Source organism: Humulus lupulus, chromosome 5 (assembly GCF_963169125.1).
Source record: "Humulus lupulus chromosome 5, drHumLupu1.1, whole genome shotgun sequence".
In the NCBI taxonomy this organism is placed as follows: Eukaryota; Viridiplantae; Streptophyta; class Magnoliopsida; order Rosales; family Cannabaceae; genus Humulus; species Humulus lupulus.
Genome location: NC_084797.1, coordinates 103,882,494 through 103,910,422, shown reverse-complemented (window position 1 = coordinate 103,910,422; position 27,929 = coordinate 103,882,494). Strand labels below are relative to the sequence as shown.

The window sequence follows — 27,929 nt, the reverse complement described above, 5'->3', positions numbered from 1 at the left end:
CTCTGTAAGGGGTACTTGTTCTTGAGGGTCAACTTGTTCAACTTCCTATAGTCTATACACATTCTCAAAGTCCCATCCTTTTTCTTCACAAATAAAACTGGATCACCCTATGGAGAGAAGCTAGGTCAGATAAACCCCATATCTAGTAGCTCCTGCAACTATATCTTCAACTCCTTTAGCTCTGCCAGATTCATCCGATATGGTGCCTTCGACACTGGCTCTATATGTAATGACCCAACTATTTCTAAGACCTTGAACCATTAAAACTACTAGACACAGCTACTAATTTGATACATAAATAAGAAATAGCATAACTTTATTGAAACCCCAAAATAAATATTGTGCAAAATACAAAGTAAAATAAGAAATATAAAATACGGTATGAGTACCCATTGTTTAATACAAATAAACATAAACAATAAACTTAAATCAATTGTTTAAAAAAACTAAGTGCGGAATTACAAAAGAAACATAATTCAAAAGACTTAAACATAACATCATCATCGATCGTTCATGCAGTCCATTCAATCCATTCATCCTGAACAAACAAGCCAAGCTGCCATGAATCTTTCTGCCTTCCATATTCATTTTCCTGCATCAAGCTAAAAGTAAAGGAATGAGCCTAATGCCCAGCAAGGAAAATCTATTAACAACATACATCATAAACATAAGATTATAACATAAACATATACTATAAAACATATGACTATAAAAACGTATAACATATAGGACTACATTATTAATTGCCATTAACTCATTAAGATGGCATGTGATAAACAATCTAGGTCATCTGTCTACTAATCAAGGCAGGTTAGATCACATGGTAGTATATGATAACCCATCTAGGTCCTCTGTCTACTAATTGAAGTAGGTTAAATCATAACTCTAAACAATGAAAATGATAAAAAATTCTTGGGGCTTGCTATCTAAGCAAGTCATATGCCCAAGCGACTACAAAACATATTCTTAGAGCTTGCTATCCAAGCAAGTCATATGCCCAAGGACTACAAAACATATTTATACATATACATAATATAGCATAAAACATATCATAACATAGACATATAAACACATACAATCTATCCTATTTTTCTTACCAAAAACTGGGAAATTTGAGAACAAGAAATGGATTGGAACACTCCTAAAAACCAACAACAAAATAATGAGTATTTCTAAAGAATGAAGATGAATAGAGAACTAAACCATCAGGAAGAAACTTACCGAAAAGAACCTTATGTTTCAAGAAACTTAAACACCTTTCCAAAAATCATAAACAAGAGTTAGGATCTGAAAGAAAATAAAAGAAAACTAAAGAACCATGAAGATCTAAACTTAAGGATAAGAATACCTTGAATGATCTTGTGAATTGATCTAAACATTGATATCGAAATCTCAATAAATCTCACTTCCCAAGTGTTTAGAAAAGCTTAGATTCATAAAGCTTTTAAACCAAAACCCAAGTGTTTCTCTCTATAATAATCTTAGCAGCCTGGAAGCTCTGAAGAATTCTTGAAGAGTGAAGAAAATGGCTGAGTACTAGATCCTATTTATAGAGTTCAAGGAGTGAAACTAACCCTTTTTAGTTTGAATAAATAAATTAATATACAATGAAAAAAATTTGAATTTTCATTCAACAGATGCCCAAAACTTGGTCAAAATCGTTCAAAGGCAGGTCTAAGTGTTCAAGGCTATTTTTAAATTTAAAAATCCTCAAGATTCAAAAATGCACTCGCAAGGGCGATATATCGCCTACCTTGGGCGATATATTGCCTAGACCATTTTCCCGAGCCCCGTTCGTGCGAAGTCGATGTGTATTCCATATCTTCCGTAGGCGATATATCGGCCCCTATTGTTGCGATATATCGACATACGTTGATATATCAAACACGTATTTGCACTTTTTCAGCATATTTTGAATTGATTAAACAGTTTTGACTAAGTCAAAACATGATCCTAACAGTTGCTGGAAGGTTCTATAGCTTCTAGATCTTTCTTTTAATTAAACTATTGATCAAAAATACTTAAATCCTTAATAAACATGATTATTAAAAGTGTCTTGCTCTTAATAATTATATCTAAACCTTAGCTTATAATGAATAATATTTGTAGGACCAGTAATATTAATCAAATCTTATGTTATAATTAATATTTCTAAACTATAGGTTAAACTTATAAAATCCATAACTGTTGCTATGAGTTTCCATTTAAGTCCTGGGTTGAACCAAAATCCATGGAATCTAACATACTACAACTACTACTAACTACAACTACTATATAGCTAAGTAAAATTATGGGACACTACAATTCTTCCCTACTAACAAGAATTTCGTCCCCAAAATTTACTTACCAAAAAATTCCGGATACCGTGCCAACATGTCTTCCTCCAACTCCCACGTTGCCTCCCGTTTATAACTATTACTCCATAGGACCTTCAATATCAGAATACTCTTAGACCATAATTACTTCATTCCTCTATCTAGGATGCTAACCGGTCGTTCCTCGTAACTAAAGTCTTTCTAGAGTGCTATCGTATCATACTTGAGATGGGTCTGACACATATCTACGCAACATCAAGATGTGGCACACATTGTGGCTATCTTCTAGAGCTGGCAGTAGGGCTAATCTATATGCTATTGTTCCTACCTTTCCAATATCTCAAAATGACCTATAAACGGCGGACTAAGTTTGCCTTTCTTCCCAAACCACTTCACACCTTTCATAGGAGATATCTTTTAGAAGACTTGATCTCCGACTTTGAATTCCACATCACGCCGCCTGGCATATGCAAAACTTTTCTGTCGGCTCTGAGCAGCGAGCATACACTTTCTAATCAGTGCTACTACATCCTGAGCCTCTCTAACACCTTTGGGTCCAAGAAGTCGCCCTTCTTCTGCCTTGTCACAATGTAACGACGATCAACACCTGCTTCCATAAAGTTACTCATAGGGTGCCATCCCGATCGTTGACTGGTAGCGATTGTTGTAGGAGAACTCTATCAGTGGCAAATACTTACTCCATGATCCTCCAAAGTCAAGTACACAAGCGCGAAACATATCCTCTAAAATGCTTGAACTGACCATCAGTCTGAGGATGAAATGTCGTACTAAGACTTAACTTGGTACCTATAGCTTGCTGTAAGCTTTCCCAAAATCTCTATGTGAACACCGATCCTCTATCAGATGCTATGGTCTTAGGGATTCCATGCAGTCGTACTATTTCTGGGACATAAACATCTACGTACTGATCTACTGTGTACGTAGTCTTGACAGGCAGGAAGTGAGCTAACTTGGTTAGTCTATCTACTACTACCCAAGCCGAGTCATGCTGCTTATTTGTTTGTGGTAGTTCTGTCACGAAATCCATGGCTATGTCTTCCCATTTCCATTCTGGAATACTAAGCGGTTGCAATAAGCCTGCAGGTCGCTGATGTTCAGCTTTCACTTGCTGGCATACTAAGCATTTAGACACATATTCTGCTACATCTTTCTTCATTCCTGGCCACCAATACAATGCTTTAAGGTCGTGAGTTATCTTGGTCGACTGAGAACTCTATGATATAGAGTTATTTATTTGACTTTTAAACTTAATTATTCATAAAAAGAGTGATGATTTTGGTGTTTGTTTGTTAATTTTAAGTTGTTATCTATCTATATAATTAGTTGATCTAATATTGGAGTCTTGCAATGTTTTGGGTTTAAATTGAAATTAAATAACTAATCTTGTCATAGTTTTCTGTGAAAAAAAAGGGAATCAAGCTATCCATGTAAGGATTGAAGAAGAAAAATTGGAAGTTTGGTTTGGAAGCAAAAGCTGAAGCTTTCCAGATTGCTAAAATTCGTGCTGCAGCATGCTGGAGCTCACTTGCTGACGTGGAAATTAAAGGCAGCTGTGTCATTTCCTTTTAATTCATGGCCAGGTGGCATGGGTCCATGGTGGGCTTTCTAATTGGAGACATGATATTTTGTACCCTAATTTGGAAAAATGGGAGTACCAGCCGTATCACCTTAGTGGCAGCCATTGAAGGACCATCATCAGAAAAAGTACAGAAAAACAAAGAGAAAAATATAGAGAAGTACAATTGTTGAAGGGGAACGAGAAGGACAAGGAGGATTCACACACCAACTATATCGGATTTGTCCCATTTACTCTTTTTCTTTAATTTTTGTATTTCCTAATTTAGAATAGCTATTTTAGAACTCATGGATATTAATTTTCCATTTCAGATTTTGGATACTAATTTAGCTATGAGCTAAGCTTTTTGAGACTTGAATGGTTAAAGAACCCTATGTCATAGTTATTAAAGTTTAAATGCATATTTACGTAAATTCACCATTGTTCATTCAAGTGTTGTTCATGATTATTGTTTATTGTTGTTTGGCCAACAATGGCAGATTATTAAGCTAGATTTAATTCTGGAAAGGTTGAATGTAGTAGTTTGTACTTGAATGATGCAAGAGCGTAACCATTGTTAGGTTGTTCTTAGTGAGTAGAATAGGAATATTTTAGTTACCTTGCATAACTTTTAAGAATTGGTGCTGTTATTTGTGTTCTTAAGTCTGATTTGATATAGGAATATATTTAATTGGATGGTAGAACTATATTCACGAGTTTTGGAAAAATCTGGTGAGCATATTGGGAATTCTAGTCAACTCTGGTGCGATTTGCTAAATTTAATGCTATAGCATTCTGGGCAGTTTTTGACATAGGGGGATTTAGCTATTCAAGTCCAATTTTTCCATAGATAATTCTTGTTGCTGTTATTTATCTAGAACTTGTGGTTAATTTTAAGCATATTGTAATTTCTTTCCTTCTATTTTAGTTTCACCAACCACTCAATTCAGTTTCTTAAATTTCTAAGTTGTAATAAATTGGTGTTTACATTGAAGTTTTTAATACCAATCCCTGTGGAGACGATTCACTTATCATTATATTACTTGTGTTGGACTGTGTACACTTGCACATATAATTTTCACAACAAGTTTTTGGCGCCGTTGCCGGGGATTGAAATTAAAAATTTGTGTAATATCAATTATTTTGCAATTTATTTTTCTGTGTTGTTCTAATCTTGCTTGCTCGGTTTTGTGAATTTTCAGGAATACTCTAGTGCATGAACGAGCAAGAAGACCTTGAACTAGCTCCTATTGACCCCGAATTTGAACACACTTTTAGAAGAAGAAGAAGGGAACAAAGGAGTAAAAGTCGTTTCAATATGGCTGATGAGATTGAAGGGGTTGGGGATGCCCATAACCTTTTCAGCAGAGGTTATTAATGAATTTTATGGGTTGCCCATTTATATCGATGCTGACTTCCAGGAATTAGTTTCTGCCCCCATGCCAGAGCACTTTGAGGAGGCACTTCGTACAGTGGCAATTCCTACTGCCTCGTGGACTGTGTCCGCCACTGGTCGTCGTACCTTATCCTATGCTGTCGTGACTCCTGAAGCCAATGTATGGCTCACCTTTATCAAATGGGAACTTCAACCAATCACCCATGATACGACAGTGAATCAAGACCGCGTATTGCTACTTTATTGTATTTTGGCAGGCAAAACTATCGATGTTGGGCAGATAATTATGCAAGAAATCTTTAGCTGTGCCAAAAAAAAATTATGGGTGTTTGTTCTTTCCTGTGTTGATTACACAGTTATGTTTGAAGGCGGGCGTCACTATCAGCCCTTCGGAGGAAGTGTTGCAAGGCCGTGTTGACATTCATTCAGTTTCCATTCACCGTGTGCAAGGCCATGGTGCTAAATCAGATCGTGGTAAAGCTCTTGTGAACGATGAAGCGCTGCCTACCTCCACTACTGCCATGATGTTGTCTATGATCCTGAGTCGTGTGGCACACAATGAGCAGCAGCAGATTGAGTATTTTAAGTATGCAAAGAAGAGTATTTTAAGTATGCAAAGCGGAACTTCACCAGGCCCACAGCACCTTTCCCTAAGTTTCCTGATGCCATTTTGAAGGAATGGACCATCCCACTACCGCCAGACGACCCTACTCCTTCGGAGGACACTTCCGAGGAATAGGCGGAGGGAGTTTCTTATCTTAGCTTGTTTATTTTTTATTTTATTCAGTGCTTTTGTATTGTCGCTATTCTGTACTTTTGACTTCATTGTTGTCTTGTTCGTTGATATTTTGATTTAGAGTCGATGTATATTTTGTCTTGTGTTTGTGTAGTTCTGAGGATATATTTTGTCTTGTTAATATTAATTAGGGGGCTCGATGACGATTTGCATAATATGACCATATATTCCCCCTAGTAATGTCTTTCTTACTTTCGTTTTAAATTATATCCTTTGGGTGTTAATGTTGCTTGCCACTGCTTGATGACTCTGTTTCTCTCTTTAGGGTGTGCATAGCTTGATTAAGCAGTTTTGAGAACCTAGTGAGAATTAGGTCCTTGTGAGAGCATAAGTTTCTAGAATTACTTAGTGATATTCCTTGAGGCGAAATCCTAGACAATACCACACCGATGAAATGATTTAGGCCATCTTTGGACCGTTTGAGCCTTTGAAGCCTACCTTGTATGCATTTTTATCCATAGTCACCCCATTGAGCTTCAGTGTCATTTTTCTTTCTTAGCCACTCATTAGCCTAGCTTTACATATATATATTCACCTCTTTTCACCACACCCTTTTAGCACCTTGATCTTTATAGGATTTATTTGTTGTGCATTTTGGGGGGTTGTGATGGGTTGAGTGTGAGCAAGAAAATTGGGTGAGCGTTTTCCTTTTCTTATTTTTCTTGTTTTCACCATTGGGGACAATGTTGATTTTAAGTTTGGGGGGAGAGTGTGTTTTCAATTTTCTTGTACTCTTGCCATCTAGTTGTTTATTTTAGTAAAAAAAATAAAAATAAAAAATAAATAAATATAGCATCAAAATATATATATACTTAAGAGTACACTCCCTTGCATCAAAGCATATAAAAACAAAGAGAAAAAGAAAAAAAAAATCAGAAAAGAAAAAGAAAGTGAAAAAAAAAGAAGTATGTATGTTTGTAAATAAGTTTGGGGGTGTACTTTTCAAATAAAGGAAAAGTTGTTTGAGTTATTGTGTTTATATGTTAGTAATAAAGGCTAGTGGCAAGATTTATATTATGTTGTGGGGTTTTCTTTGGGAAACTAATGTGTGCATTTATGTATTTAGGTCCTAGAAAGATTGAGGTGTTTAGGGTGATTTGAGCCAAAAATGTATCTCTCTTATCCTACCTTTACCCTAGCCTATCATTACAAGCTTGATAAAGTCCTATTGATCTTTGGTGTGGTGTTTGTCTACATTAGTGGAGAGGGAGTCACTAAGTAACGTATGGGGACATTATTTAAGCTTGAGGACCAAGGGCTAGCTTGATTTTTGGTGATTGAAATTGTTTAGGAAAAGCTAAGCATGCACTAAAGGGTGAAACACTTGATTCATATTTTTGGCAGCAACATTAATACTTGAAGGATTTGATGTAAAACTTGTGTAAGATTGAAATTCAGCTTCCCATTTTCAAACCAACATTCCTGAGAGCTTTTACCCTTTTTAATCATTAGCTAGGCAAAGTATATCCTCTGTGTTTGTTTGTTTATTTAGTTGTTCTATTCAGTCTTTTCATTTGTTGTTATTGTGTGTCGTGCATCATCTTTTGAGATTCATCACTCGAGGGCGAGTAATGTCTTATGTTTGGGGGTGTGATAACTCTTGAATAAAGAGTTATTTGTCATACTTTTAAGCTTATTATAAACAAAAAGAATAAGTTGAGTGATACTTTTGTAATGGTTTCATTTCATTTTATTATCCATTTTTTATGGTCTTATCTTATCCTTTAGTCCTTTTGAATTATCTTAACATTTAATAGCACTTAGAGAGTTGTTGCATGATGCTCTCTGAAGAAAGCAAGAAAAGCAAACATATTTTTATTAGGTATTGCTTGTGATAAAATATAGGGATTGTTGAAGACAGGAGCATTTTGCTGCAGCATTTCTCTAGGAAAAGAAGGAGGAATCAGCAGCTCAAAGAGGAGGTCATGTGGCATCTTTTATCCAGCTGTAAAGGAGAATGGCATGGCAGAGTGGGAAAAGATATTAAAGCAGCAGTTATTTTAGTAAGTGGGCCACGTGTGAGAGAAAGAAAACGAAGGGTAAATGGAGAATTTAAAAGAAGGAAAAAGGAGAGGGTTGTACGCTAGCTAATTAAGGAAGGAGCAGCCTCCATTTTTTATAAGACTTGAGCCAGAAGTTTACTGCAGAAAACCAGAGAGAATATCAGATAAAAACGCCAGGAAGAAATAGAAAAGAGATTCAAGAAAGAAGGAGGCCAACCAAAGAAGCTCAAGCATCATTTTGGATTTGTTTTTCTCTTCTTTCTAAACTCTATTGTATTAATTTCTGAGTTGGATTTTAACTGATTATTTTGGGCTATTTTGATTATGAATTAATGTATATGAAATCAGCCATGAACTAATTTCTTGGTGGCTTCAATTGTTGATGAACCCTATGTTATAATCTATCCATTTCTTGCACTTTATTTTAGTAAAATCTCCCTTGATCATTCAAGTGTGCTTAAATTGATTTCTTGTTGTTGTTTGGCCAGCAATGGCAAGTTATTTTAATTATATTTAATGCTGGAAAGGTTGAATGTAATAGGAAAAACTTGGATGACACAAGTCATAATCTAGGTTAGGTTATGTTAGTAATTAATATAGGGATATGTTAATTACCTTATGTAACATATGAGAATTCAACTGTGATTACATTCTTAAATCTGATTTTGCATAGGAATATGTTTAATTAGGTAGAAGAATTAAGGTCATAAGATTTGGGAAAGTTTTATGCATGTTAAATGAACTTTTTGTTATCCTGGGAGTTTTGCTAGAACATTGCTGCAGCAATATATTCGCAATGTGTTCAGGAAAAATAATATAGGGGGATTCAATGATTCAAGTCAATATTAAAATTCATATATTTCTCTCAAGGTTCTTGTTCAGTTTACTTTAAGAATTTTACTTTCTTTTTATTGGGTTAAATTGGAAAATCAAAGAAATTCAATTTGTTCACTAGTGTAATTGTTTAGTAATTAAATTTTGCATTTCGTTTTAATTTGCAATCCCTGTGGAGACGATCTTGAATACTTACTACTTTATTACTTGTTTTGTGACTGTGTACACTTGCACATTTTAATCAAATTAATTTTCACAACATCGACCCTGGGTGAACTGAGTATGGGGTATTGGGCACTTCTTCTAAAATCTTCATCTTAATTCCATGATCCTTTGGCACTCATACCCGATCCTTATATCTCAAGAACCTTTGCCCTGATATAGAGAATTATGTGGCATTGCCTTCGTTAACTGCATCTATGTGAGACACTATGTAACGCCCTAATCTCCAGGGACCATTACGGTGTGCCTTGTAAACAGTGCTAAACTCGATAATCGAGTCATTTGCCCAAACTCGTGTAACTAAGTATGATTAGCGGTTTCGGGATTAAAATTTCGGTTAAGATGTAACGTTTCATTAGAACATTTACTATATACATTGGGATCCCAAAAATATAATTTAAGAGTCTATTACAAGAAAATATTTACAACTGGTCGATCTAAGCGGCAAAAAAGGGTTTAACCCTAGTTCCTCTCCTTTAAACCTCGGCCGTGGCGGTCAAGCAGCCACATATGTACACATCGTCACCTAAGCTCTCCAACTCAAGGATGGTCTAGCTTTCTTTTGCCTTTACCTGCACCACATAGCACCCGTGAGCCAAAGCCCAACAAGAAAACTCAATATGCTCGTGAACAGTCATATCTTGATATCAAATCTTATCTTGCATGCATAGCAAACATAGCTCTATTCAAGCATGTAAATGAACTTAGATAACACTGGGGAATCAAGGATAAGAAATTCTGCCCTCCTGATTGGATGGCTATCAAGTCAATCCTAATCAGATGAGTGATATATCATACCGAGTGACCGTCCAGCAAGTCACTACCGGGCTCAATACCAAAGCCATGCAAATGATGATCAGAATGATCATACAGAGATTATAACCCTGAACAGATGAGTGAATATCACTTTGAGGCCTTGTTAAACCATAGCGAGTGACTATCAAACAAGTCACTATAGGGCTCGGTGCCCATAGCCGTGTAACGAAATTGTTACCTGGGCTTTCCTGCAATGGCTCTAACCAGATGAGTGACTGATTGGTAGTCAATAGCTTAAACAGATGAGAGATTGATGGGTAAGTCTCTAGCTTAAATAGATGAGTGACTGCTGGGTAAGTCACTAGCTTAATAGATGAGAGACTGATGGGCAAGTCTCTAACTTAAACAGATGAGTGACTGCTGGGTAAGTCACTAGCTTAAACAGATGAGAGACTGATGGGTAAGTCTCACAAGCGCTTTTAGTTTTCATCGAACTTGAGGTAGGTCCGGTATTAACGCTCTTCTGAGTCATTTAATGCAGATGTCGATTAGATCTAATCTTTGTTGGCTTGCACTGAACACGCAAAGGCCGTCCTGACTTATGAGTCAGCACTGTGTGACCAGTGCCCAGTACCACTGCCGAACTTGACTAATAAGTCCCAGCTTCACAGTTGATACTGACACCTTTGCCAAATCTGACTAATTAGTCAGCACCATGCACAAGTAAGCATTGCTATCAGTATATGTATCATATGTCAAATATCGTAGAGTAGGGCATTCAACATGCTTACTTAACAGTTGCTAGCATAATTATGATCATGCACAAACACAGAGACTCAAGCTCTGATCAATCTCATACTCAATATTCATGGCATGCCCTAAACACATGTTCCTTGTGCATGGCATATATCACAGTTAAACATCCAACATGCATCAAGAATAACCATACATGTCACATATGGGGTGCAGTTTTCTTACCTCTGGTTCGAGCGAGAATTAGAACAAGAACGACCCTTGAGAATGATCGATCCTTTAATCCTTTAGTGGTCACCTAGTCATAATCAAATATAATCTCCAATTAATGAAAATCAACAATGATAGGGTCTTGGTCTAAACCCTACTCTCGGGACTTCGAAACATGCCCACAGGTGAGTAGATTCGATCCTGGGCCTTAAGGATTGAAACCCCGAGCCAAAAACCCTTAAAAACACTTAAAACGGGGTTCTGAAGAAACAGGGTAGCGCTACAATGCTACCCTCCTAGCGCCCCAGCGCTCAAGACAGAACCAAAATCGCCCAACCTCCTCTGCAGGTAGTGTTGTAGTGTTGTAGCGCCCTATGCTGGGCGCTGTAGCACTACCTTCAGCCAGCAACAGCCCAGGATTCCCTTCCTTCATTCTACCATTTCAAACCCAAATCAAAAGCTTGCAAACATCAAATTATATCCCAAATGAACCCAGAAACCATCCTCACATGCCCAAGCATTAGAACCCCAAGAACCCTGGCCAAAACACCCATTGAAACTCAACTTTCCAACTCACAAACCAGCTGAAACTCAAATGGAAAAACAGAGCAAATACTAATGTTTTTATAACTAGAAATTTACCTTAATCTCAGCAACACACCTTCTTCAATGGTGGAACACAACCCTAACTTGGCAAAGCTTGGTTCCCTAGCTTGATTCCTCAAAAATAGCTTGAAAATCCAAAGGAAAACAGGAAGGAAAAGGTACGGGAGAATCTTTGAACTTATACTCTTTTTTTCTACTTCTTTCTACAGACTTAATGGCTTATATCCATCCTAGGGGTGAAAAGACCAAAATACCCCTAGGTCTAATAAATATTTCTAAAGGCTCCCAAGGGCAAAATCGTCCTTTCGCACCTATTTTGTTAATCATAATTAACACCCTCAAATTCGCGCTATTCTCAATATTCTCACATACCAACTAATCATATCCCATTACCCTTTAATTCTCGGTAATGTTCTAATCATTAAAATCACCCCGAGACTCACCCCGAGCCCCAAACTTAAACACGTTATGACCAGACCGAACACTTGCATTTCATGATTGTCTCATGCCGAAAGGCTCGAACAAATCCACATATAATGTGGTACTATTCATATCTCACCCACATGAACGAAAATACACAATTACGCCCTCAACAGGCTATATTACCAAAATTCCCTTATAATTATAAATACACCCATATGCATGCATTTATTATCATATAATAATATAATTCACATAAACATGCATATAATAATTTAATATCATAATAAATCAATTACGACCTTCCCGGCCTCCTAATCAAGGTCCTAAACCTTATTAGGAAATTCGTTACGGTGTGCCTTGTAAACCGTGCTAAACTCGCTAATCGAGTCATTTGGCCAAAATCGTGTAACTCTGTTTGATTAGCGGTTTAGGGATTAAAATTTTTGGTTAAGATGTAACGTTTCATTAGAACGTTTACTGTATACATTGGGATCCCAAAAATATAATTTCAGAGTCTACTACAAGAAAATATTTACAACAGGCCAATCTAAGCGGCAAAACAGGGTTTAACCCTAGCTCCTCTTTCAACCCTCGGTCGTGGCGGTCGAGAAGCCGCATATGTACACGTCGTCACCTAAGCTCTCCAGCTCAAGGATGGTCCAGCTTTCTTTTGCCTTTACCTGCACCACATAGCACCCGTGAACCGAAGCCTAGCAAGAAAACTTAATATGCTCATGAACAGTAATAACATGTCATCAAATCATAAGGCACACGCCTAGCAGATATTGCCATATTCCAGCAGGCAAACAAATCCATGTAATGTTGAGTATAACACATCAACCAATGATCGTAATAGTCATCCAAGGCTTTTATCCCCAAATAGAAGAGTGACAGTTGTACTAATCACTGAGGTGGGTTCCATTCCCAATAGCCATGTGGCGATAGGGTCACCGGAGCTTATAGATAAGTGATCCTTTCACTAACATAAACAAGATAGGTATATGGTGAAATAGTCACCAGCATAACCCTGTCGAGTAGATAAGTGATCCTTTCACTAGCTTAAATAGGATAGGTGCATTATGACTAGTCATAACCATGGAAATCTGTTCCTTAGCCATGTGACAAGTAGTCACCTAGGCCTTAGGCCTTGGCTCTGAGTAACTAGTCCTAGACTAGCCAAGCGCTTATAAGTTTCGTCGACCTTAGGGTCAGTCCAGCATAAATACCCCATATGAGTCATTCAATGCTGATATCGATTAGATCTATTCTTCATTCGGCCCTGCGTTCATGACGCTATGCCGTTCTCGGCTATTAGGTCCATAGTACGCGACCCGTGCCAACCCTGACTAGTCAGTGCCATATACAAGTAAGCAATGCCACCAAACATATATCATGTATCCAATATCTTAATACAGGGCATTCAACCTGCTTACATAACAATTACTAGTACAATTAGGATCATGCATAAACACAGAGGATCAAGCTCTAAACAATATCACACTCAGTCTACAAAGCATGTCCTAATCACATGTTTCTCATGCATTACATTTAAACATCCAACATGCATCAAGAATAGCCATGCATGTCACATATACACAGGGTGCAGTTTTCTTACCTCCGGTTCGAGCGAGAATTAGAACAAGAACGACCCTTGAGAACGATCGATCCTTTATCCTTTAGCGGTCACCTAGTCATAACCAAATACAATCTTCGATTAATGAAAATCAACAGTGATAGGGTCTTGGTCTAAACCCCACTCTCGGGACCTCGAAACATGCCCACACGGTGAGTAGATTCGATCCTGGGACTTAAGGATTAAAACCCGAGCCAAAATCTCTTAAAAACACTAAAAACAGGGTTCTGAAGAAACAGGAAAGCGGTACAACGCTGCCCTCCTAGCGCCCCAGCGCTCAAGACAGAACCAAACCGCCCTAGCCTCCTCTGCAGGTAGCACTGTAGCACCATATACTGGGCCCTGTAGCGCTACCTTCAGCCAGCATCTGCCCAGAAAGTTCTTCATTCGATTACACCATTTCTAACCCAAACCAAAAGCTTCCAAACATCAAATTAAGTCCCAAATGAACCTTAATACCACCTCCACATGTCCTAGACACCATAACCCCAAAAACCCTAGCCAAAACTCCAATCAATTCCCAACTTTTCAACTAAAAAACCAGCTGAAACTTAACTAAGAAAACATAGCAAAATAAAGAGTTGTAATGGATAAAAACTCACCTCAATCTCAACAACACACCCCCTTCAATTATGGAGCATAACCCTAGCTTATCCAAGCTTGGTTCCTGGGATTGATTCCTCAAAAAGAGCTTGAAAATTCAAGGAGAAATGTAGGAGAAAAACCATCGGGCGAGAAGGAGAAAGGAGACTCTGTTTACCTCTTCTTTCTACAACCTTAATGGATGATATACATCCTTAAGGGGTGAAAAGATCTAAATGCCCTCAAGTCTAAAATAAAGCCTTAATAGCCACCAATGGCAAAACCATCCTTTCGCACCAATTTCGTTAATCATAATTAACACCCTCCAATCCCCGCTACTCTCAATATTCTCATATATCGATAAATCACATCCCATTGCCCTTTAATTCCCGGTAATGTTCTAATCATTAAAATCACCCTGAGACTCACCCTGAGCCCCGAACTTAATCCCGTTATGACCAGACTGAACACTTGCATTCCATGATCGTCTCATGCCGAAAGGCTCGAACAAATCCACCTATAATGTGGTACCAATCATAACTCACCCACATGCACGAAAATACACAATTACGCCCTCAATGGGCCAAATTACCAAAATGCCCTTATAATTAAAATACACCCATATGCATGCATTCATCATCATATAATAATATAATTCACATAAACATGCATATGATCATTAAATAGCATCATAATTCAATTATGGCCCTCCCGACCTCCTAATCAAGGTCCTAACCCTTATTAGGAAATTCGGGGTATTGCAACTATCCCCTCCTTATAGAAATTTCATCCTCAAAATTTATCTATACAGCCCGGAATAAGAATTCCGCACAACTGACTCCAATTTCCCAGGTCGTTCTCTCGACCTCACTATCCCTGCAACATACCTTAACTTAAGTTACACTCTGTTCCTCAGAACCTTATTACTTCTGCTACAATCTGAACTGGCTATTCCTTACCAGAATACTTAACCTTAGCCTTCAGATTCTTATGACTCAACTCATGAGTTCCTCTAACCCATGTCCACTGCATGGTAGTACATAACACACTGCATTCAACTGACAGTGCCAAAGATAAGGCTGATCCAAAGTCAACCCAACCAGTCCTATCCAGGACTCAACTGTGGAGATAATCTAGGGCTTAGCTTGCCCTTAACTCCTCACCCTTTTCCATGGTGATTCTTTAAGGAAGACACATTCTCCTACTTGGAACTCCACGTTCCTACTTTTCAATTCAGTAAAACTTTTCCATTTATTCTGAGTAGTAAGCAGCCAAGCTTCAACCTTTAATAATCTCAATAGTCCCCTGAACTAGCTTAGAATCCAGATATATATATATTAACTCATTCATCTTATAAGATGTTCTTTCAATAATAATTGGATAACCCTCTCTCTCTGGTTTACCATCAGTCTGAGAGTAATAAACTGTACTGAATCCCATCTATATACTCATTGCCTTCTTAATCCTTCCAAAACCTGGAAGTCGCACTAGAGTCTTCATCTAATAAGATAGACCTTAAGCTTCATGAAGGCACTCTATTCCTTTCTCACATAGGGATCCAATTACTGATCAACTGTGTTATTTACTCATCCTTACTGGTAGAAATAAACTCACAAACTTGGGCAATCCCATCGCGAAACCTATCGCGATGCTTCCTTATTCCCATTACAAAATACTTAAAGGCTACCATGGCCTCACCAATTCCTGACACTTTGATCTGACCTATTAACAGGCTAAGAACTTTATCATACATCCATTACATCTCTCTCCATCACAGGCCACCACTATAAAGCTTGCATACTCTAATCACTGCAGAATACCTGAATGAAGAGAATAAGAGAATAACATGAGATTCATCCAGAATCTCCCAATTAATCCTAGTGTCTATCGGATCCCAAATCCGATCTCCATACCTCAGTAAATTCATGTCTAACACTGTATAACCCTTAGCTAACCCAGCTAAGACATTCTCCTCAATCTTCCAAACTGTGATTCACTTAATCTTCTTTCCTTTTGATCTTCCCTGATATAACCATCCCAAACATAATCTGGCCACCTGGCCCACCAGAAACTCTACCCTAGTTCTGGTCAAATCCTTTAACCAACATGTTGCATAGGCAACCACTTTTCTCTGTTACTGAGATGTCATAACAACCTCCAAACTAATTCTGATCTATAAGAAGACTCAGAATTAATTTCCAAGGTACCTAAAATATCTTTACCACCCAAGGACACTCCTGCCCCTAAGGCGTTCTGTAACGACCCCAAATTCAGTATTAAGGCTTAAGGGCCTGGAGTAGTGTGCCTAGAGGGCATAATGGGATTCTGTGTGTGACTTTTATGGGTTTAATGCATGAATATGATTTAATGCACGTTATATGACTATTTGATTAATTGTGATGCATGACTATGTAAATTAGTATGCATGTAGACCTGATTGAGCATATTTGTAATTTGGCCATGTTGGACCTGACTATGTTGATACCTATGATCTATGACTCGAGACGATCCTAGAATGAGCGGGTTAGCGGAAAGTCAAAGCGGGAACCTGTACCCGGCTTGGGTTAAGCCTGGGGAGTATAATTGAGAATCTGGGACTATATTTGATGATTAATCGGGTATTGGGTAGCGAGCGGGAATTATTAGGAACACTTGAGGAATTAGTGGGAATTTGGGTAATATGACTAAAATGCCCCTTTATGGGCATAAAGGTTTAGAATTAGTAAGGGAGGGCATTTTGGTCATTAGGCTTGCAAGAGATAAAATAAAGAAGGTCTTTACACTTAGTGGATTTAGTAGAGAAAGTTATAGGCTGAAAAGAAAGAAGGAAAGAAGAGAAAAGAAAAGAGAGGGAAAGCTTAAGGGTTTGGCTTTGAAGATACGGTTTGTGGCTTTCCCAACCATTTCCCTTGATTTTTCTTGAGGTTAAGCTCAGTGGAAAGCTAGGGTTAGCTGAGCATCAAGGATCCTAAGCTAGGCTTGAGGATTGGCAAGGAATTGGCAAGATCACATCAGAGATTTGAGGTAAGTTCTTGAGGTTTTCGGTTTTAGGGTTTATCTGGTTTTGAGCTGTGTTTTTGAGCTAAATGGATGGGGTTTTTGGGGAAAACAGGTCAAGGTTGTGAAGGTGCAAGCCAAGGAGGCCTAGGGTTCAGTTCAAGGTCGAAATTCCACCCACGGTATGATTTCTAAGACCCTATCCTTGTTGTTTGAGTGGATTTCTGGTTTTTGGGTTGTTTGTGTTAGATTTTGAGTTTTTGGGTTGCTTGAGCTTGGGATTGGGTTCTTGGGATGCTTGGAATGAGTGTGAGGTGTGTATAAGTTTGTTTTTGGGCTTGGAAAAGAGTTGGACAAGTTTGGGGTTGAAATGGGAGAAGAAAATCGCAAGATGCGATTTTTGGTTTTGGTCTGCTGCAACTAGCGCTACAGCGCTAGTCAGGGGGCGCTGTAGCGCTAGCCTTGTTCTGGTGAGGGTGGTTCTGCTTGTAGCGCTACAGCGCCCTCTTTTGAGTGCTGTAGCGCTGCACTGTTCACAGAAGGGATTTTTGGGCTTTTGTGAAGGGATTTTGACCTAGGGTTCGGGGCTTGATTCTGCCACTTTGTTTTGGGGATTTAGGACTTCCTGGGGGCTCGGGAGTAGTCCCGAGGCTAGGTTTTGGACTTGAGGATTGGTGATGACTTTGACTTGTGGATTTTTCTTAGGTAGGCGCTAGGGCTCAGGTAAGATCGTGCTCAAGGAGTCAGGTTGATCAAGGCTACTGAATCTAAAGGTAAGAAAACCGTAACACCCGAGATTAGGGCATGGCCCCACTGTGTGATTGCAGGGCATGGCCCCAGATTGTATTATGTGCAAATGTTTAACCTTAAATGAATCATGATGTGTGTGAATGATTATTTCGAATGTACTATATGTGTGATTATAATGAAATGAACGACAAGGGCCGAGTGCGGCGTAGGCCGGGTACGGCCGTGGGGCCGAAAGTAACACACATAACATGGGATGCTTATATTCAGGGTGGGACCCAAGGGATACATGAGTTATCCTCGCGGTGAGAACCGAAACCCCAGACTTTGGTAAGGCCTCTGGGGCAGCATGGCCGTACTTGTTTATTATGATGGCTTTCCTATTTATCAGTGAATTATGCCAGCTATATGATTTGCATATGTTATGTACTATTTGGGTATTCTTGCTGGGCTTCGGCTCACGGGTGCTCCGTGTGGCAGGTAAAAGCAAGGAGTCAGTCAACCGGCCATGAGTATGGAGAGCGTGGGGGCGGCGCGTACATGTTCGGCCTGCCCGACTGCTTTGGTTGGGGGCATTTTGTATATGGCTGTATTAAATCATTCTTTTGATAACTGATCAAGTGTAAATCTATTTTTGAGTTGTAAATATTTTGTAAAACTTATTTTCGGATCCCAGATGTTTTACATTAACGTTTTCAATGAAACTAATCATTTTCGAAGAGTACAGCCTTAAAATCTGGTTTATTCACACTTTTGGTTTTAGAAACCACTTAGAGTCAATTAAATGCACAATTTCTGTTTTAAACTCACTTAGTAACGACTCTAAGGTAGTAGGGCGTTACACGTTCTTTAACCTTGGAAAATCTTCTTAGAGAAAGCATCACAATACCATCGTCCAAGACGATCACAATTCCCATTCAAATAAACCTTTGAATGCTCTATTTATCTGATTCACCAAGTCAACTCAATGTTAACCAATTTTCCCTAAATCGTAACTCAGCACTCCCAGTGCCCTTATCTATTATAACAGCAGACTTCTGCATATCTTTTCCCTAATCTCTAACTGGTACTAACCAGATCCAAGATTCACCTTAGAGAATACCATATTACTCACTTATTGGGCCTTTTATTCTTACAACTCTATTTGAGCCATTCAAAACAGTGCCCTAAATCCTAAATCCATCCTTAGCACCAATTCATTTACCATCTTATCTTTTCACCTAAAGAAACCTTGACAAATCCCCTGGAAACACATCCAGAACTCACAGATTAATCCAATCTGTCTTGACCCCATTGGCACATTCTAAGTGGTATCCACCACATCAGCTAAGAGTTCTATGCATCTCTCTGCCATAAAACTCTAGCTCTCACTACAGATGTCATAAACAAATCAAATCCATGCACAGTGCCAGCTGCCACAAGACTTCTCACTCTTAAACCCAACAGACACTATTCCTTTCTTACCATTTAAAATTGCTCCATAATTACTTAACCAATCCATACCCCGGATCAAACCAAAGCCAGTCATAACCAGCTTTACCAAAAACCACTGATGATACCTTTTTATCACAACCCAACTCATCTCTTAAGTCACCAATACAGTATTGCCTTCCCATCACAACATAATCATGTGATTTGCATATCATATTTATGCTTCCCTATATGAAACAAATAAAGAAACTGCATGGCACCAAATCAGTCAGCACAAAAATAAAGATTAGGACCAAAAGCTAACCTGCTACCCCCGAGGATCTAGTCTCGGTCTCAGATTGCCTTGGAATAAACACTCGAGTTGGAATCGAGATCTCTATCCCCTTTTGCTCATGCTCTCTTAGCCTTGGGCAATCCCTCTTGAAATGCCCAACCATGCCGCATGCAAAACATGCCCTTGCTCGGCATTCTCCTAGATGACGCCTCTTGCATCGAATGCATATTAGATGAGCCTTCCAGCTTTCACTCTTGCTTGCTCTAATAAATGGAAATACCACTATCTGAGCTCTGTGCTCTCCAGCACCCTTCTTCTCATCTCTTATGCTCTCAACAACAAGAGCCTTTTCTACAACCTGAGCATAGGTAGAGACTTCATGCACTGGGGCAACTCTAATGCCTTGAGCTACTCCAGGATTCAATCCCTGAACAAACTTTTCCTTCTTAGCAACATCTAGGGGTACCATGTCTAAAGCAAACTTTGCCAACCCATCAAATCTACTAACATATTCGGCTACTGTTGCCTTTCCTTGAACGAGATTCAGAAACTCATTCATCTAAACAATCTTGGCTGCATCACAATAATACTTTTCATTAAACAGCTACCTAAATTTTTTCCAATCCATCATAGCTGCATCTCGTGTCTGGGATACTACCTCCCACCATGTCTGGGCATTATCCCACAATACATATGTCGCACAAGCCACCCCATCGTGACCTACAAGCCCCATACTGTCAAGAATGGAACTAATCATGCCCATCCATTACTCAGCTCTGAATGGATCTAGGCCTCCCTCGAAAACTGGAGAAAAATACTCCTGGAATCTTCCCTAAAGAAATTCCCATCTACTCTCAACCCTAGGCTGAGCCAAACCTGGTGCCACTCCTGGCACAACAAAGGAAGAGGTGCTTCCCAACAGATTCTGCTGTTGCTTCAAACACCTAATCTCTTCCTCCTGCCACTGCAATCTTAATTGCAAATCTGTAAGCATCTGCTGAAAATTCATAGGAGCAAATGAAGTCTTGATACCCTGGCTGTAACTCCTAGCCCCTGTATAACCACCACCAGGCCTCATTATCTTCCTTGGCTATAGACCTGTTGATTGAATCTGCAGTCAATAACTTGACCCATTAATCATGATGAGCATATCAAGAGCTTTCCCCCATGGGATAAATCTCACCACACCACATTCCCAAACAACTTGCAATGCTAAAAACATGCCCATGGCATTCATACATCAATCATAATCCCTGCTCTTCCAACATTCATACCATGCCTCCAACTCCAGCATGCAAATATTACAATTATATATTCATGGAGTAGGTAATCATATAATCACATCCATATAAATATATTCACGGAGCATATAATCATATAGTCAAGAGCCAGGCTCTGTCAGAATCTCATGCTCCCTAATACAATGTGCAGGTAAAGCATTTACATTCTATTGAAGCAGTTAAGCACATAACTACATAAATAGTTACCATTCCCTGAGTGAAGCTATCTCCAGTGACGAGTCTACATGCCCGGCTTGTCTTTAGGAACCATAAACCTTGGCTCGCTCTGATACCAAAGTTGTAACGCCCCAAAATCCAGGGACCCTTACGGTGTGCCTTGTAAACCATCTAAACTCGCTAATCGCACTACACCAAATACCCATTTCCATAAGACATGAATATAATACTAATAAAAAAGTATTATGCTAAAGTGGGCACTTTATGAAAAAAGGGCAGTAATAATAAAACCATCCCGCCACTTAGCTTTTCTTTTCATTTCATTTGGGGCCAATTCATTTCCTTCAATTCCTTCTCCTTTTTCCTCATCATTCTCTCTCCTCTCTCTCGGATTTCTTTCTCCCACCAGACCTCTCTCCTTCACTCTTTCTCACTCACCTTTGTCTTTGTGGAGACCGACCGCTACCTTCCCCTACACACGCCGGCTAGGGATCTTCAAAGCCCGTCGAAGCTTCGACTACGCGGGCCCAAACCCTCACACGACACCAGAGGAGAACGACGTCACCGGAGGCTAGCTCTTCTCCTCTTCCCTGTGTGTGGCCAAGCCATTATGCTTTGTTTTGTATAGGTATGGCAAAGAAGTATGTGACGCGATTGTGGCGAAATGTCTCACCGGTAGGCCTAAGACGGTGGAGAAGGCCCAGGCCATCTTTATGCTTTGGATTGAATTGGAGGCTGTAGAGCCTTTCTTAGTATGTCGTTTCTTATATTTTCTGTCTTTTCTTTTTCATTCATACAGTAATGCTAGTGTATTGTATGGTTGAATATGTTTTTTTTTAACTTATAGTGTGCACTTTGAAACTTCATCTTTTTTCTGCTATGATTTTCTGGGATATTTAGTATGGTGTGTTTGTTGCAGGATGCAATGGAGAAGGCGATAAAAGCCAAAGTTGCTAAAGCTGTTGTACCCGCAATTAATGTCATGTTTCAAGCCTTAAGGTTTGTATTGAGTTTAATTTTGTGGGAAATGTTTCTTGTACTTCTTTATCTAATATGCATGTTTGGTTTGATAGTGAGTTTGGAGCAAAAGTTGTGCCTCCAAAGAGGATATTAAAGATGTTGCCTGAGCTATTTGACCATCAAGATCAAAATGTTCATGCATCTTCTAAAGGACTTACTCTTGAGCTTTGTCGATGGATTGGAAAGGACCCTGTAAAATCAATATTATTTGAGAAAATGAGGGATACAATGGTATGATAACTTCTTACATGTACGGCTTTGCGGATGGAATTTTTTGTTGTTCCCTGATCCTTGGAAGTAATGACTTATTTATTATTTTTTATTTTTTGAAGAAAAAAGAATTGGAAGCCGAGCTGGTGAATGTAACAGGGGCAGCTAGGCCATGTCGCAAAATAAGGTGAAAATTCATTTTTTCATTAGCTGTTTGATCTGCTTGCTGTTTTTATTTTTCTTAACCTAGTTGGTATTGATATCTTCAGGTCTGAGCAAGACAAGGAGCCAGAAAAGGAGGTTGTATCTGAAGTTGTGGGTGCTGGCCCATCTGAGGAATCTACATCTGATGGTGTGTTATACACATAGTCTATTAGATTATTCTTTTTCTTGGTTGATATTAAATGACGACAAGTAGGTGTTCTATCAGCGGGTAACAAGTGATTACCATTGTAGGAGTTTGACACTTTAGTGTTATATTTTATTAGTTTTTTTACTGCAGAGATGTTGGTTATTTAGCTCTCCTGTTTATGCATAGTTTAACATATTTTAATTGTCAGCTCCTCAAGAAATAGATGAGTATGAGCTTGTTGATCCTGTTGATATATTTTCTCCTTTGGAGAAGTCTGGATTTTGGGATGGAGTGGTCAGTCTTCTTTCTTCTCTCCGTCAAACTAGTTCAGTTTTTTTTTTTGGTTATAGTGATTTAATTTAGGAATATTTGGTTTTGATGTTCCTGTACTGCTATTAACATCTTGTGCCTTATGTCACAGAAAGAAACCAAGTGGTCAGAACGGAAAGAGGCTGTTGCAGAGCTAACCAAGCTTGCTTCAACAAAAAGAATAGCACCCGGTGATTTCTCAGAAATTTGTCGGACACTAAAAAAGGTACATTGTCTTTTTATGTTTGGGTAATTCGTTTGCATCGTTTATACCTCTATCTATTGCCAAGGATCTTTTTAATATTGCATAGTTAAGTGTTCAATCTGCTCCATTAAGTTTTAACTTTGTGCTTTATATTCTTACTTCTGTTATAAGTTTATACTTGCTTTTTGAGTTGATGAATAAAAATCATTTAATTCTTTTTTTGTACAGCTCATAACAGATGTTAATATCGCTGTAGAAGTCGAGGCAATTCAAGCTATTGGCAATCTTGCTCGGGGTTTAAGAACTAATTTCTCTGCAAGTTCACGCTTCCTATTGCCAGTTTTGCTGGTATGTTCATTTTTTGCTAGCTAAAAAAATAAAATTATATCAACTTAAAATGCAAACAGACTGTTTGAATGTAACCAAGCTATTCAAGTGTTCATTTACTTTTTGCCAGTTACTTACAACTGAGCATGGTGGTATTTTTTTTTGGATTTTGACTTGTACATTCATTTTTCTTATTAATAAAAGTGCACTTAGTCATACGAGTAGATTCTTTTTTAGAAGTTCAAATGATGTTGATCATAGCTTTGATTTGTATATAAAGTGATTTTTTTTATTCAATTTTACTTTTAATATATATTTTGATCTGGTTTATCTCAGATTTTTCTTAGAAATAATTTAATAAAGATTGAAGAAGAGGTATTGGTTTATTGCATTTATCTAACTCCTTTGATTTATCTCTCTCTCTCTCTTATTTTTTTTTTATAAAGGAAAAATTGAAAGACAAAAAACCTGCCTCTACTGAGGCACTAAATCAAAGTCTTCAGGCAATGCATACAGCTGGGTGCTTAAGTCTAGCTGACATTGTGGAAGGCAAGTATATCTTTATCCTACGCTGTAGTTCTTTAATTCAGAATATACTATTGTCATAGGATTCCTTACTATGTTTTTGGTTTAAGTTTTTTTTATTAGAGATTAGATGACATAAATTCTTTGCATTTGAGTGTTTGTAACCGCTTTGATAGGTGGTAATTTTGATTTTGCTCAAACTGTAATGGATGTTGTCTATTGCAGATATTAAGATAGCTGTAAAAAATAAAGTTCCTCTTGTACGGTCATCAACTCTTAACTGGGTAACATTTTGTATTGAAACAAGTAACAAGGCTGTTATTTTAAAGGTGCACAAGGACTATGTGCCTATCCTTATGGAGGTAAGTGCATTTATGTTTTTAGTTGTAATATATTTCATATTTTTTAACAATCAGTTGAATAAAATGTGTTAAACATTGCTTATTCCCATTTATTTTAGAAGACATTTGCAGTACTGGTTTTGATGAGTTTAGAGCACTAATTCATGGTTTGGTGCTCTTACTTTCTAATTTGTAATCTAGAAGACAAAGGGAAATAAAAAAACAATGGCGCAACCTATTTTTGACCATGGATTATCCTGTTCATGGTGTTTCATGGACTCTCTTATCTATATTATCGTTTCTTACTTTTTCACAGTGCCTCAATGATGGGACTCCAGATGTGAGGGATGCAGCCTTTTCAACTTTGGCAGTGATAGCTAAGGTATCATTTTATTTATTTATCAATTTTGTGCTTTTGCTGCTTAATTTTGAATTTTGATTATTGATGGTATGAATTTATTTCTTCTTTGCCCATTTTATTTAGTTGGTTGGTATGAGACCCTTGGAGCGGTCACTTGAGAAACTTGATGATGTTAGAAGAAAGAAGCTTTCTGAAATGATTTCAGGTTCTGAAGGTGGCACATCCACCAATACAAGCTCAGGTTTGTAATATCTTTATAGCATCAGTTCTTATATCACTAATTTGTTCAACATTCTTGTGAGTTTTTATAACCTTGTGTGCATACTTATTGTTGTGTGAGCAGCAGTCCAAGCTTCTGGTGCAACCGCATCCTCTCATGAGGTGAGTTATTTCTTATATAATGGATTTATGGAAGTTAAAGAACAATGCTATGTTGAGAGGTTGCATGCAATGTTGCTATGTTACACGCTTTTAGTTAATATTCTTCTGGATTACAAAGTTATTTGGTCAATAAACATGATTTTGCCACCTACTGGTGTGAATTTTTTTGTTTGTTAAGAATGATCCTTGAGACCTCCAACGAGAAAGGATAATTATTTACGTCTTTAATGTATGCAGGCATCAGATGCTTCATTTGTTAGAAAGTCAGCAGCAAGCATGCTTAGTGGGAAGAGGCCTGTTCAAGCAGCTGTGAGTTCTTGACAGTACTGTTAATTATTTTTGTTCATAGGTTGTTGAAGTTATTTTGATCTTGATATCTTGTGATTGACGATATTTTCTATCAGCCTACCAACAAAAAAGGGGCTTCTGCTAAAGGGGGTGTGAGTAAGAAGAGTGATGCACCTGCACAGACAAAATCCTCTAAATCTGCTGAAACACCCGAAGATGTTAAGGTAGAATGGTACACACTTATTGATATGTGAGTTGTCTAATTTTTACTTCAAATTCTACATCTTTTTGTCTCACTATTTTTCTGAATATTTGCAGCCATCTGAAATGGGTCTTGAAGAGATTGAAAGAAAATTGGGTTCTCTTGTACAAGCAGATACTATTTCCCAATTGAAGAGTGCTGTGTGGAAGGAACGGCTTGAATGTTTGTTATAATGATACTGATTTGTTTAATAAAAAATTAGGTGATTTTTTATTTATTTAATTGTGATTGTTTCCTATTGGTTATGCAATCACACTAGGCATGGCTTCTACCTTTAATGTCTATCCATTTCACTATATATTATTTATTTTTTGAAAAGAAACTATACTTGAATTTTTGACGAAATAATACAAGGGGAGTGTGATATTAGTGTGCATACAATAACATTACAAATGTAAAATAAAAGTCCACTACAATACCAAGTCTTAAAACGAAATATCATTGAACTCTTATGCATCATATAACTGAATGGCAATGCAAAATATCTATAAACCTTCCTCAACATCTGCAAAGATTCTTCTACCGTGTTCCAGCCATATAGCTCAGTAGATATCCACTGTTACAACAATATACATCTTTAACCTCTTGTCACCCAGAACAACATATCCCAAGAGATCGGAGCAATGTTGTGGCTTAGCTCACTGCTATTTTAAACTCTCTTTATAACTTAAACAACAACAATATAGAAAAATTATAATGTAGAAACAAGTGATCTACTAACTTTGGCCTTTTTGCCTAAAACACATCATTTAGGACACAAAACTTAGTTGGCCTCCTTTTCGTAGAACCTCATGTACACCAAGACACCATGGAAGCAAGTAGTAATTCAATTACCAGTTGAGTTCTGATCAGCTAATTACTGTGAAATCGAATTAGAATTGATGTGGTTGGTATACAAAAATATTACTTTTGATGGTACTGAACTTTTCCAGATATTTTACATTAAAGAATTGGTAGAACAGTGTAATATATTTCTTAGATAAAAGCCTTATGGGAGTGGAATTGATATATCTTTTTGGATGCTTTAGTTTCTATTTACTTAAAATGACTTTTTTTTGCAGCAATATCTTCATTTAAATAAGTGGAAGGTTTATCAGACCTAGACCACTGGGTTGAGTTATTGATTCGTTTACTGTGTGTTGTCCCTGGTTGGAGTGAGAAAAATGTCCAGGTATTTAAAGGTTTCATTGCTGCAGATATCTGTCTTTTTTACCTTTGTGGATATTTTTGGCTGTGAAGATAGTTATTTAAGGCATGGAGTTTGAATAGTGCAGGTTCAGCAGCAGGTTATTGAAGTTGTTACTTTCATAGCCTCTTCATCAACCAAATTTCCTAAGAAGTGTGTAGTGCTTTGCCTTCTGGGTAAGTGTTCCATGGTTTTGGTTGATCATAAGTTTGGAGCTAGGATTTGTTTGCTTAAAACTGTGTGATCTCTTTTGCACGGGTATTTGGCTTCTTAGTTGTTTGGTGGTTGATTAGATAGTTCCGTATTTTTGCTTGTCATTATTCCTGAATTGACAGGTATAAGTGAGCGTGTCGCTCACATTAAGACTCATCCTCATGCCATGAAGTGCCTTACTATTTTTTGTGAAGCTGTAGGTCCTGGATTTATTTTTGAAAGAGTAAGTCTTACATTTAAATCATTTCTGTAGAGAAGTTTGTTTGCTCTCTTCCTCACTCCTATACTCTTGAAAAATCATATGTAATGTCGAACTGAACTTAATCCATGATTAGTAACTAATGATGTCTACAATATAACTTATGTACTGATTTTTTATTTGTAAGCTGTATAGTTGATCTTACTGTATTTTCCTTTTTAAAAATTCATTACTTGAATCAGGAGAATTGTAAAATCTTATTTAATGTGAATTGTTCTGAACAAGTGAACGAGTTGAATTGTTGAACTAAATTCAATCTGTGTATAGCTTAGTAAAATGTATTTGTCTATGTTCTTGTGTTTAATGTTGAGGATTGTAGTTTCATTAGCCCAATAATGAAAATAGTAGTAGTTTCAAACAGGTCCATGATTTTTCATCATAACCGTTTCCATCTTTAGATGGTAACAAGATGGTCTTTTTTTTGGCAGTAACTTGGTTGGCAACAACTTTACAATGAATGGCTCAAACAACAGGTAATTTTCCTCAGTATTTTAGAATAGCTTCCTTCATTTTTGCTCTTATTTGTACTGTACTTAATAAATATGTTTCAAGTGTCTTATTTTTGCTCTTATTTGTATGTTAAGTTACTATCTTATTTTTTGAAGACTTATCCCCCTTTTTTTTCTCTGTCTCTTTTCCTTTTGCTTAGTCTTTATAAGGCTCCATGCAATGGTTTGAA

At 37.7% G+C, this 27,929-nt stretch overlaps 2 protein-coding genes across 2 annotated transcripts; both read left to right on the top strand.

Annotated features, from left to right (window-relative positions):
- Nucleotides 1-24,146: 24,146 nt before the first annotated feature.
- LOC133780528 (protein MOR1-like) lies at nucleotides 24,147-24,794 on the top strand. Its single transcript, XM_062220213.1, has 2 exons — nucleotides 24,147-24,321; nucleotides 24,617-24,794. The coding sequence occupies exons 1-2, from the start codon at nucleotides 24,169-24,171 to the stop codon at nucleotides 24,737-24,739; spliced, it is 276 nt and encodes a 91-aa protein (XP_062076197.1). The 5' UTR covers nucleotides 24,147-24,168; the 3' UTR covers nucleotides 24,740-24,794.
- Nucleotides 24,761-25,765, top strand: LOC133779344 (protein MOR1-like). Its single transcript, XM_062219316.1, has 5 exons — nucleotides 24,761-24,902; nucleotides 25,005-25,042; nucleotides 25,280-25,351; nucleotides 25,447-25,554; nucleotides 25,649-25,765. The coding sequence occupies exons 1-5, from the start codon at nucleotides 24,794-24,796 to the stop codon at nucleotides 25,763-25,765; spliced, it is 444 nt and encodes a 147-aa protein (XP_062075300.1). The 5' UTR covers nucleotides 24,761-24,793.
- The last annotated feature ends 2,164 nt before the right edge of the window (nucleotides 25,766-27,929 follow it).

Coding starts and splice junctions, on each gene's coding strand:
- LOC133780528 (XM_062220213.1), top strand. CDS start 24,169: ATGTTGTCTATTGCAGATATTAAGATAGCTGTAAAAAATAAAGTTCCT. Junction 24,322..24,616: donor ATGTGCCTATCCTTATGGAG/GTAAGTGCATTT, acceptor ACTTTTTCACAG/TGCCTCAATGATGGGACTCC.
- LOC133779344 (XM_062219316.1), top strand. CDS start 24,794: ATGAGACCCTTGGAGCGGTCACTTGAGAAACTTGATGATGTTAGAAGA. Junction 24,903..25,004: donor ATCCACCAATACAAGCTCAG/GTTTGTAATATC, acceptor TTGTGTGAGCAG/CAGTCCAAGCTTCTGGTGCA. Junction 25,555..25,648: donor AAACACCCGAAGATGTTAAG/GTAGAATGGTAC, acceptor GAATATTTGCAG/CCATCTGAAATGGGTCTTGA.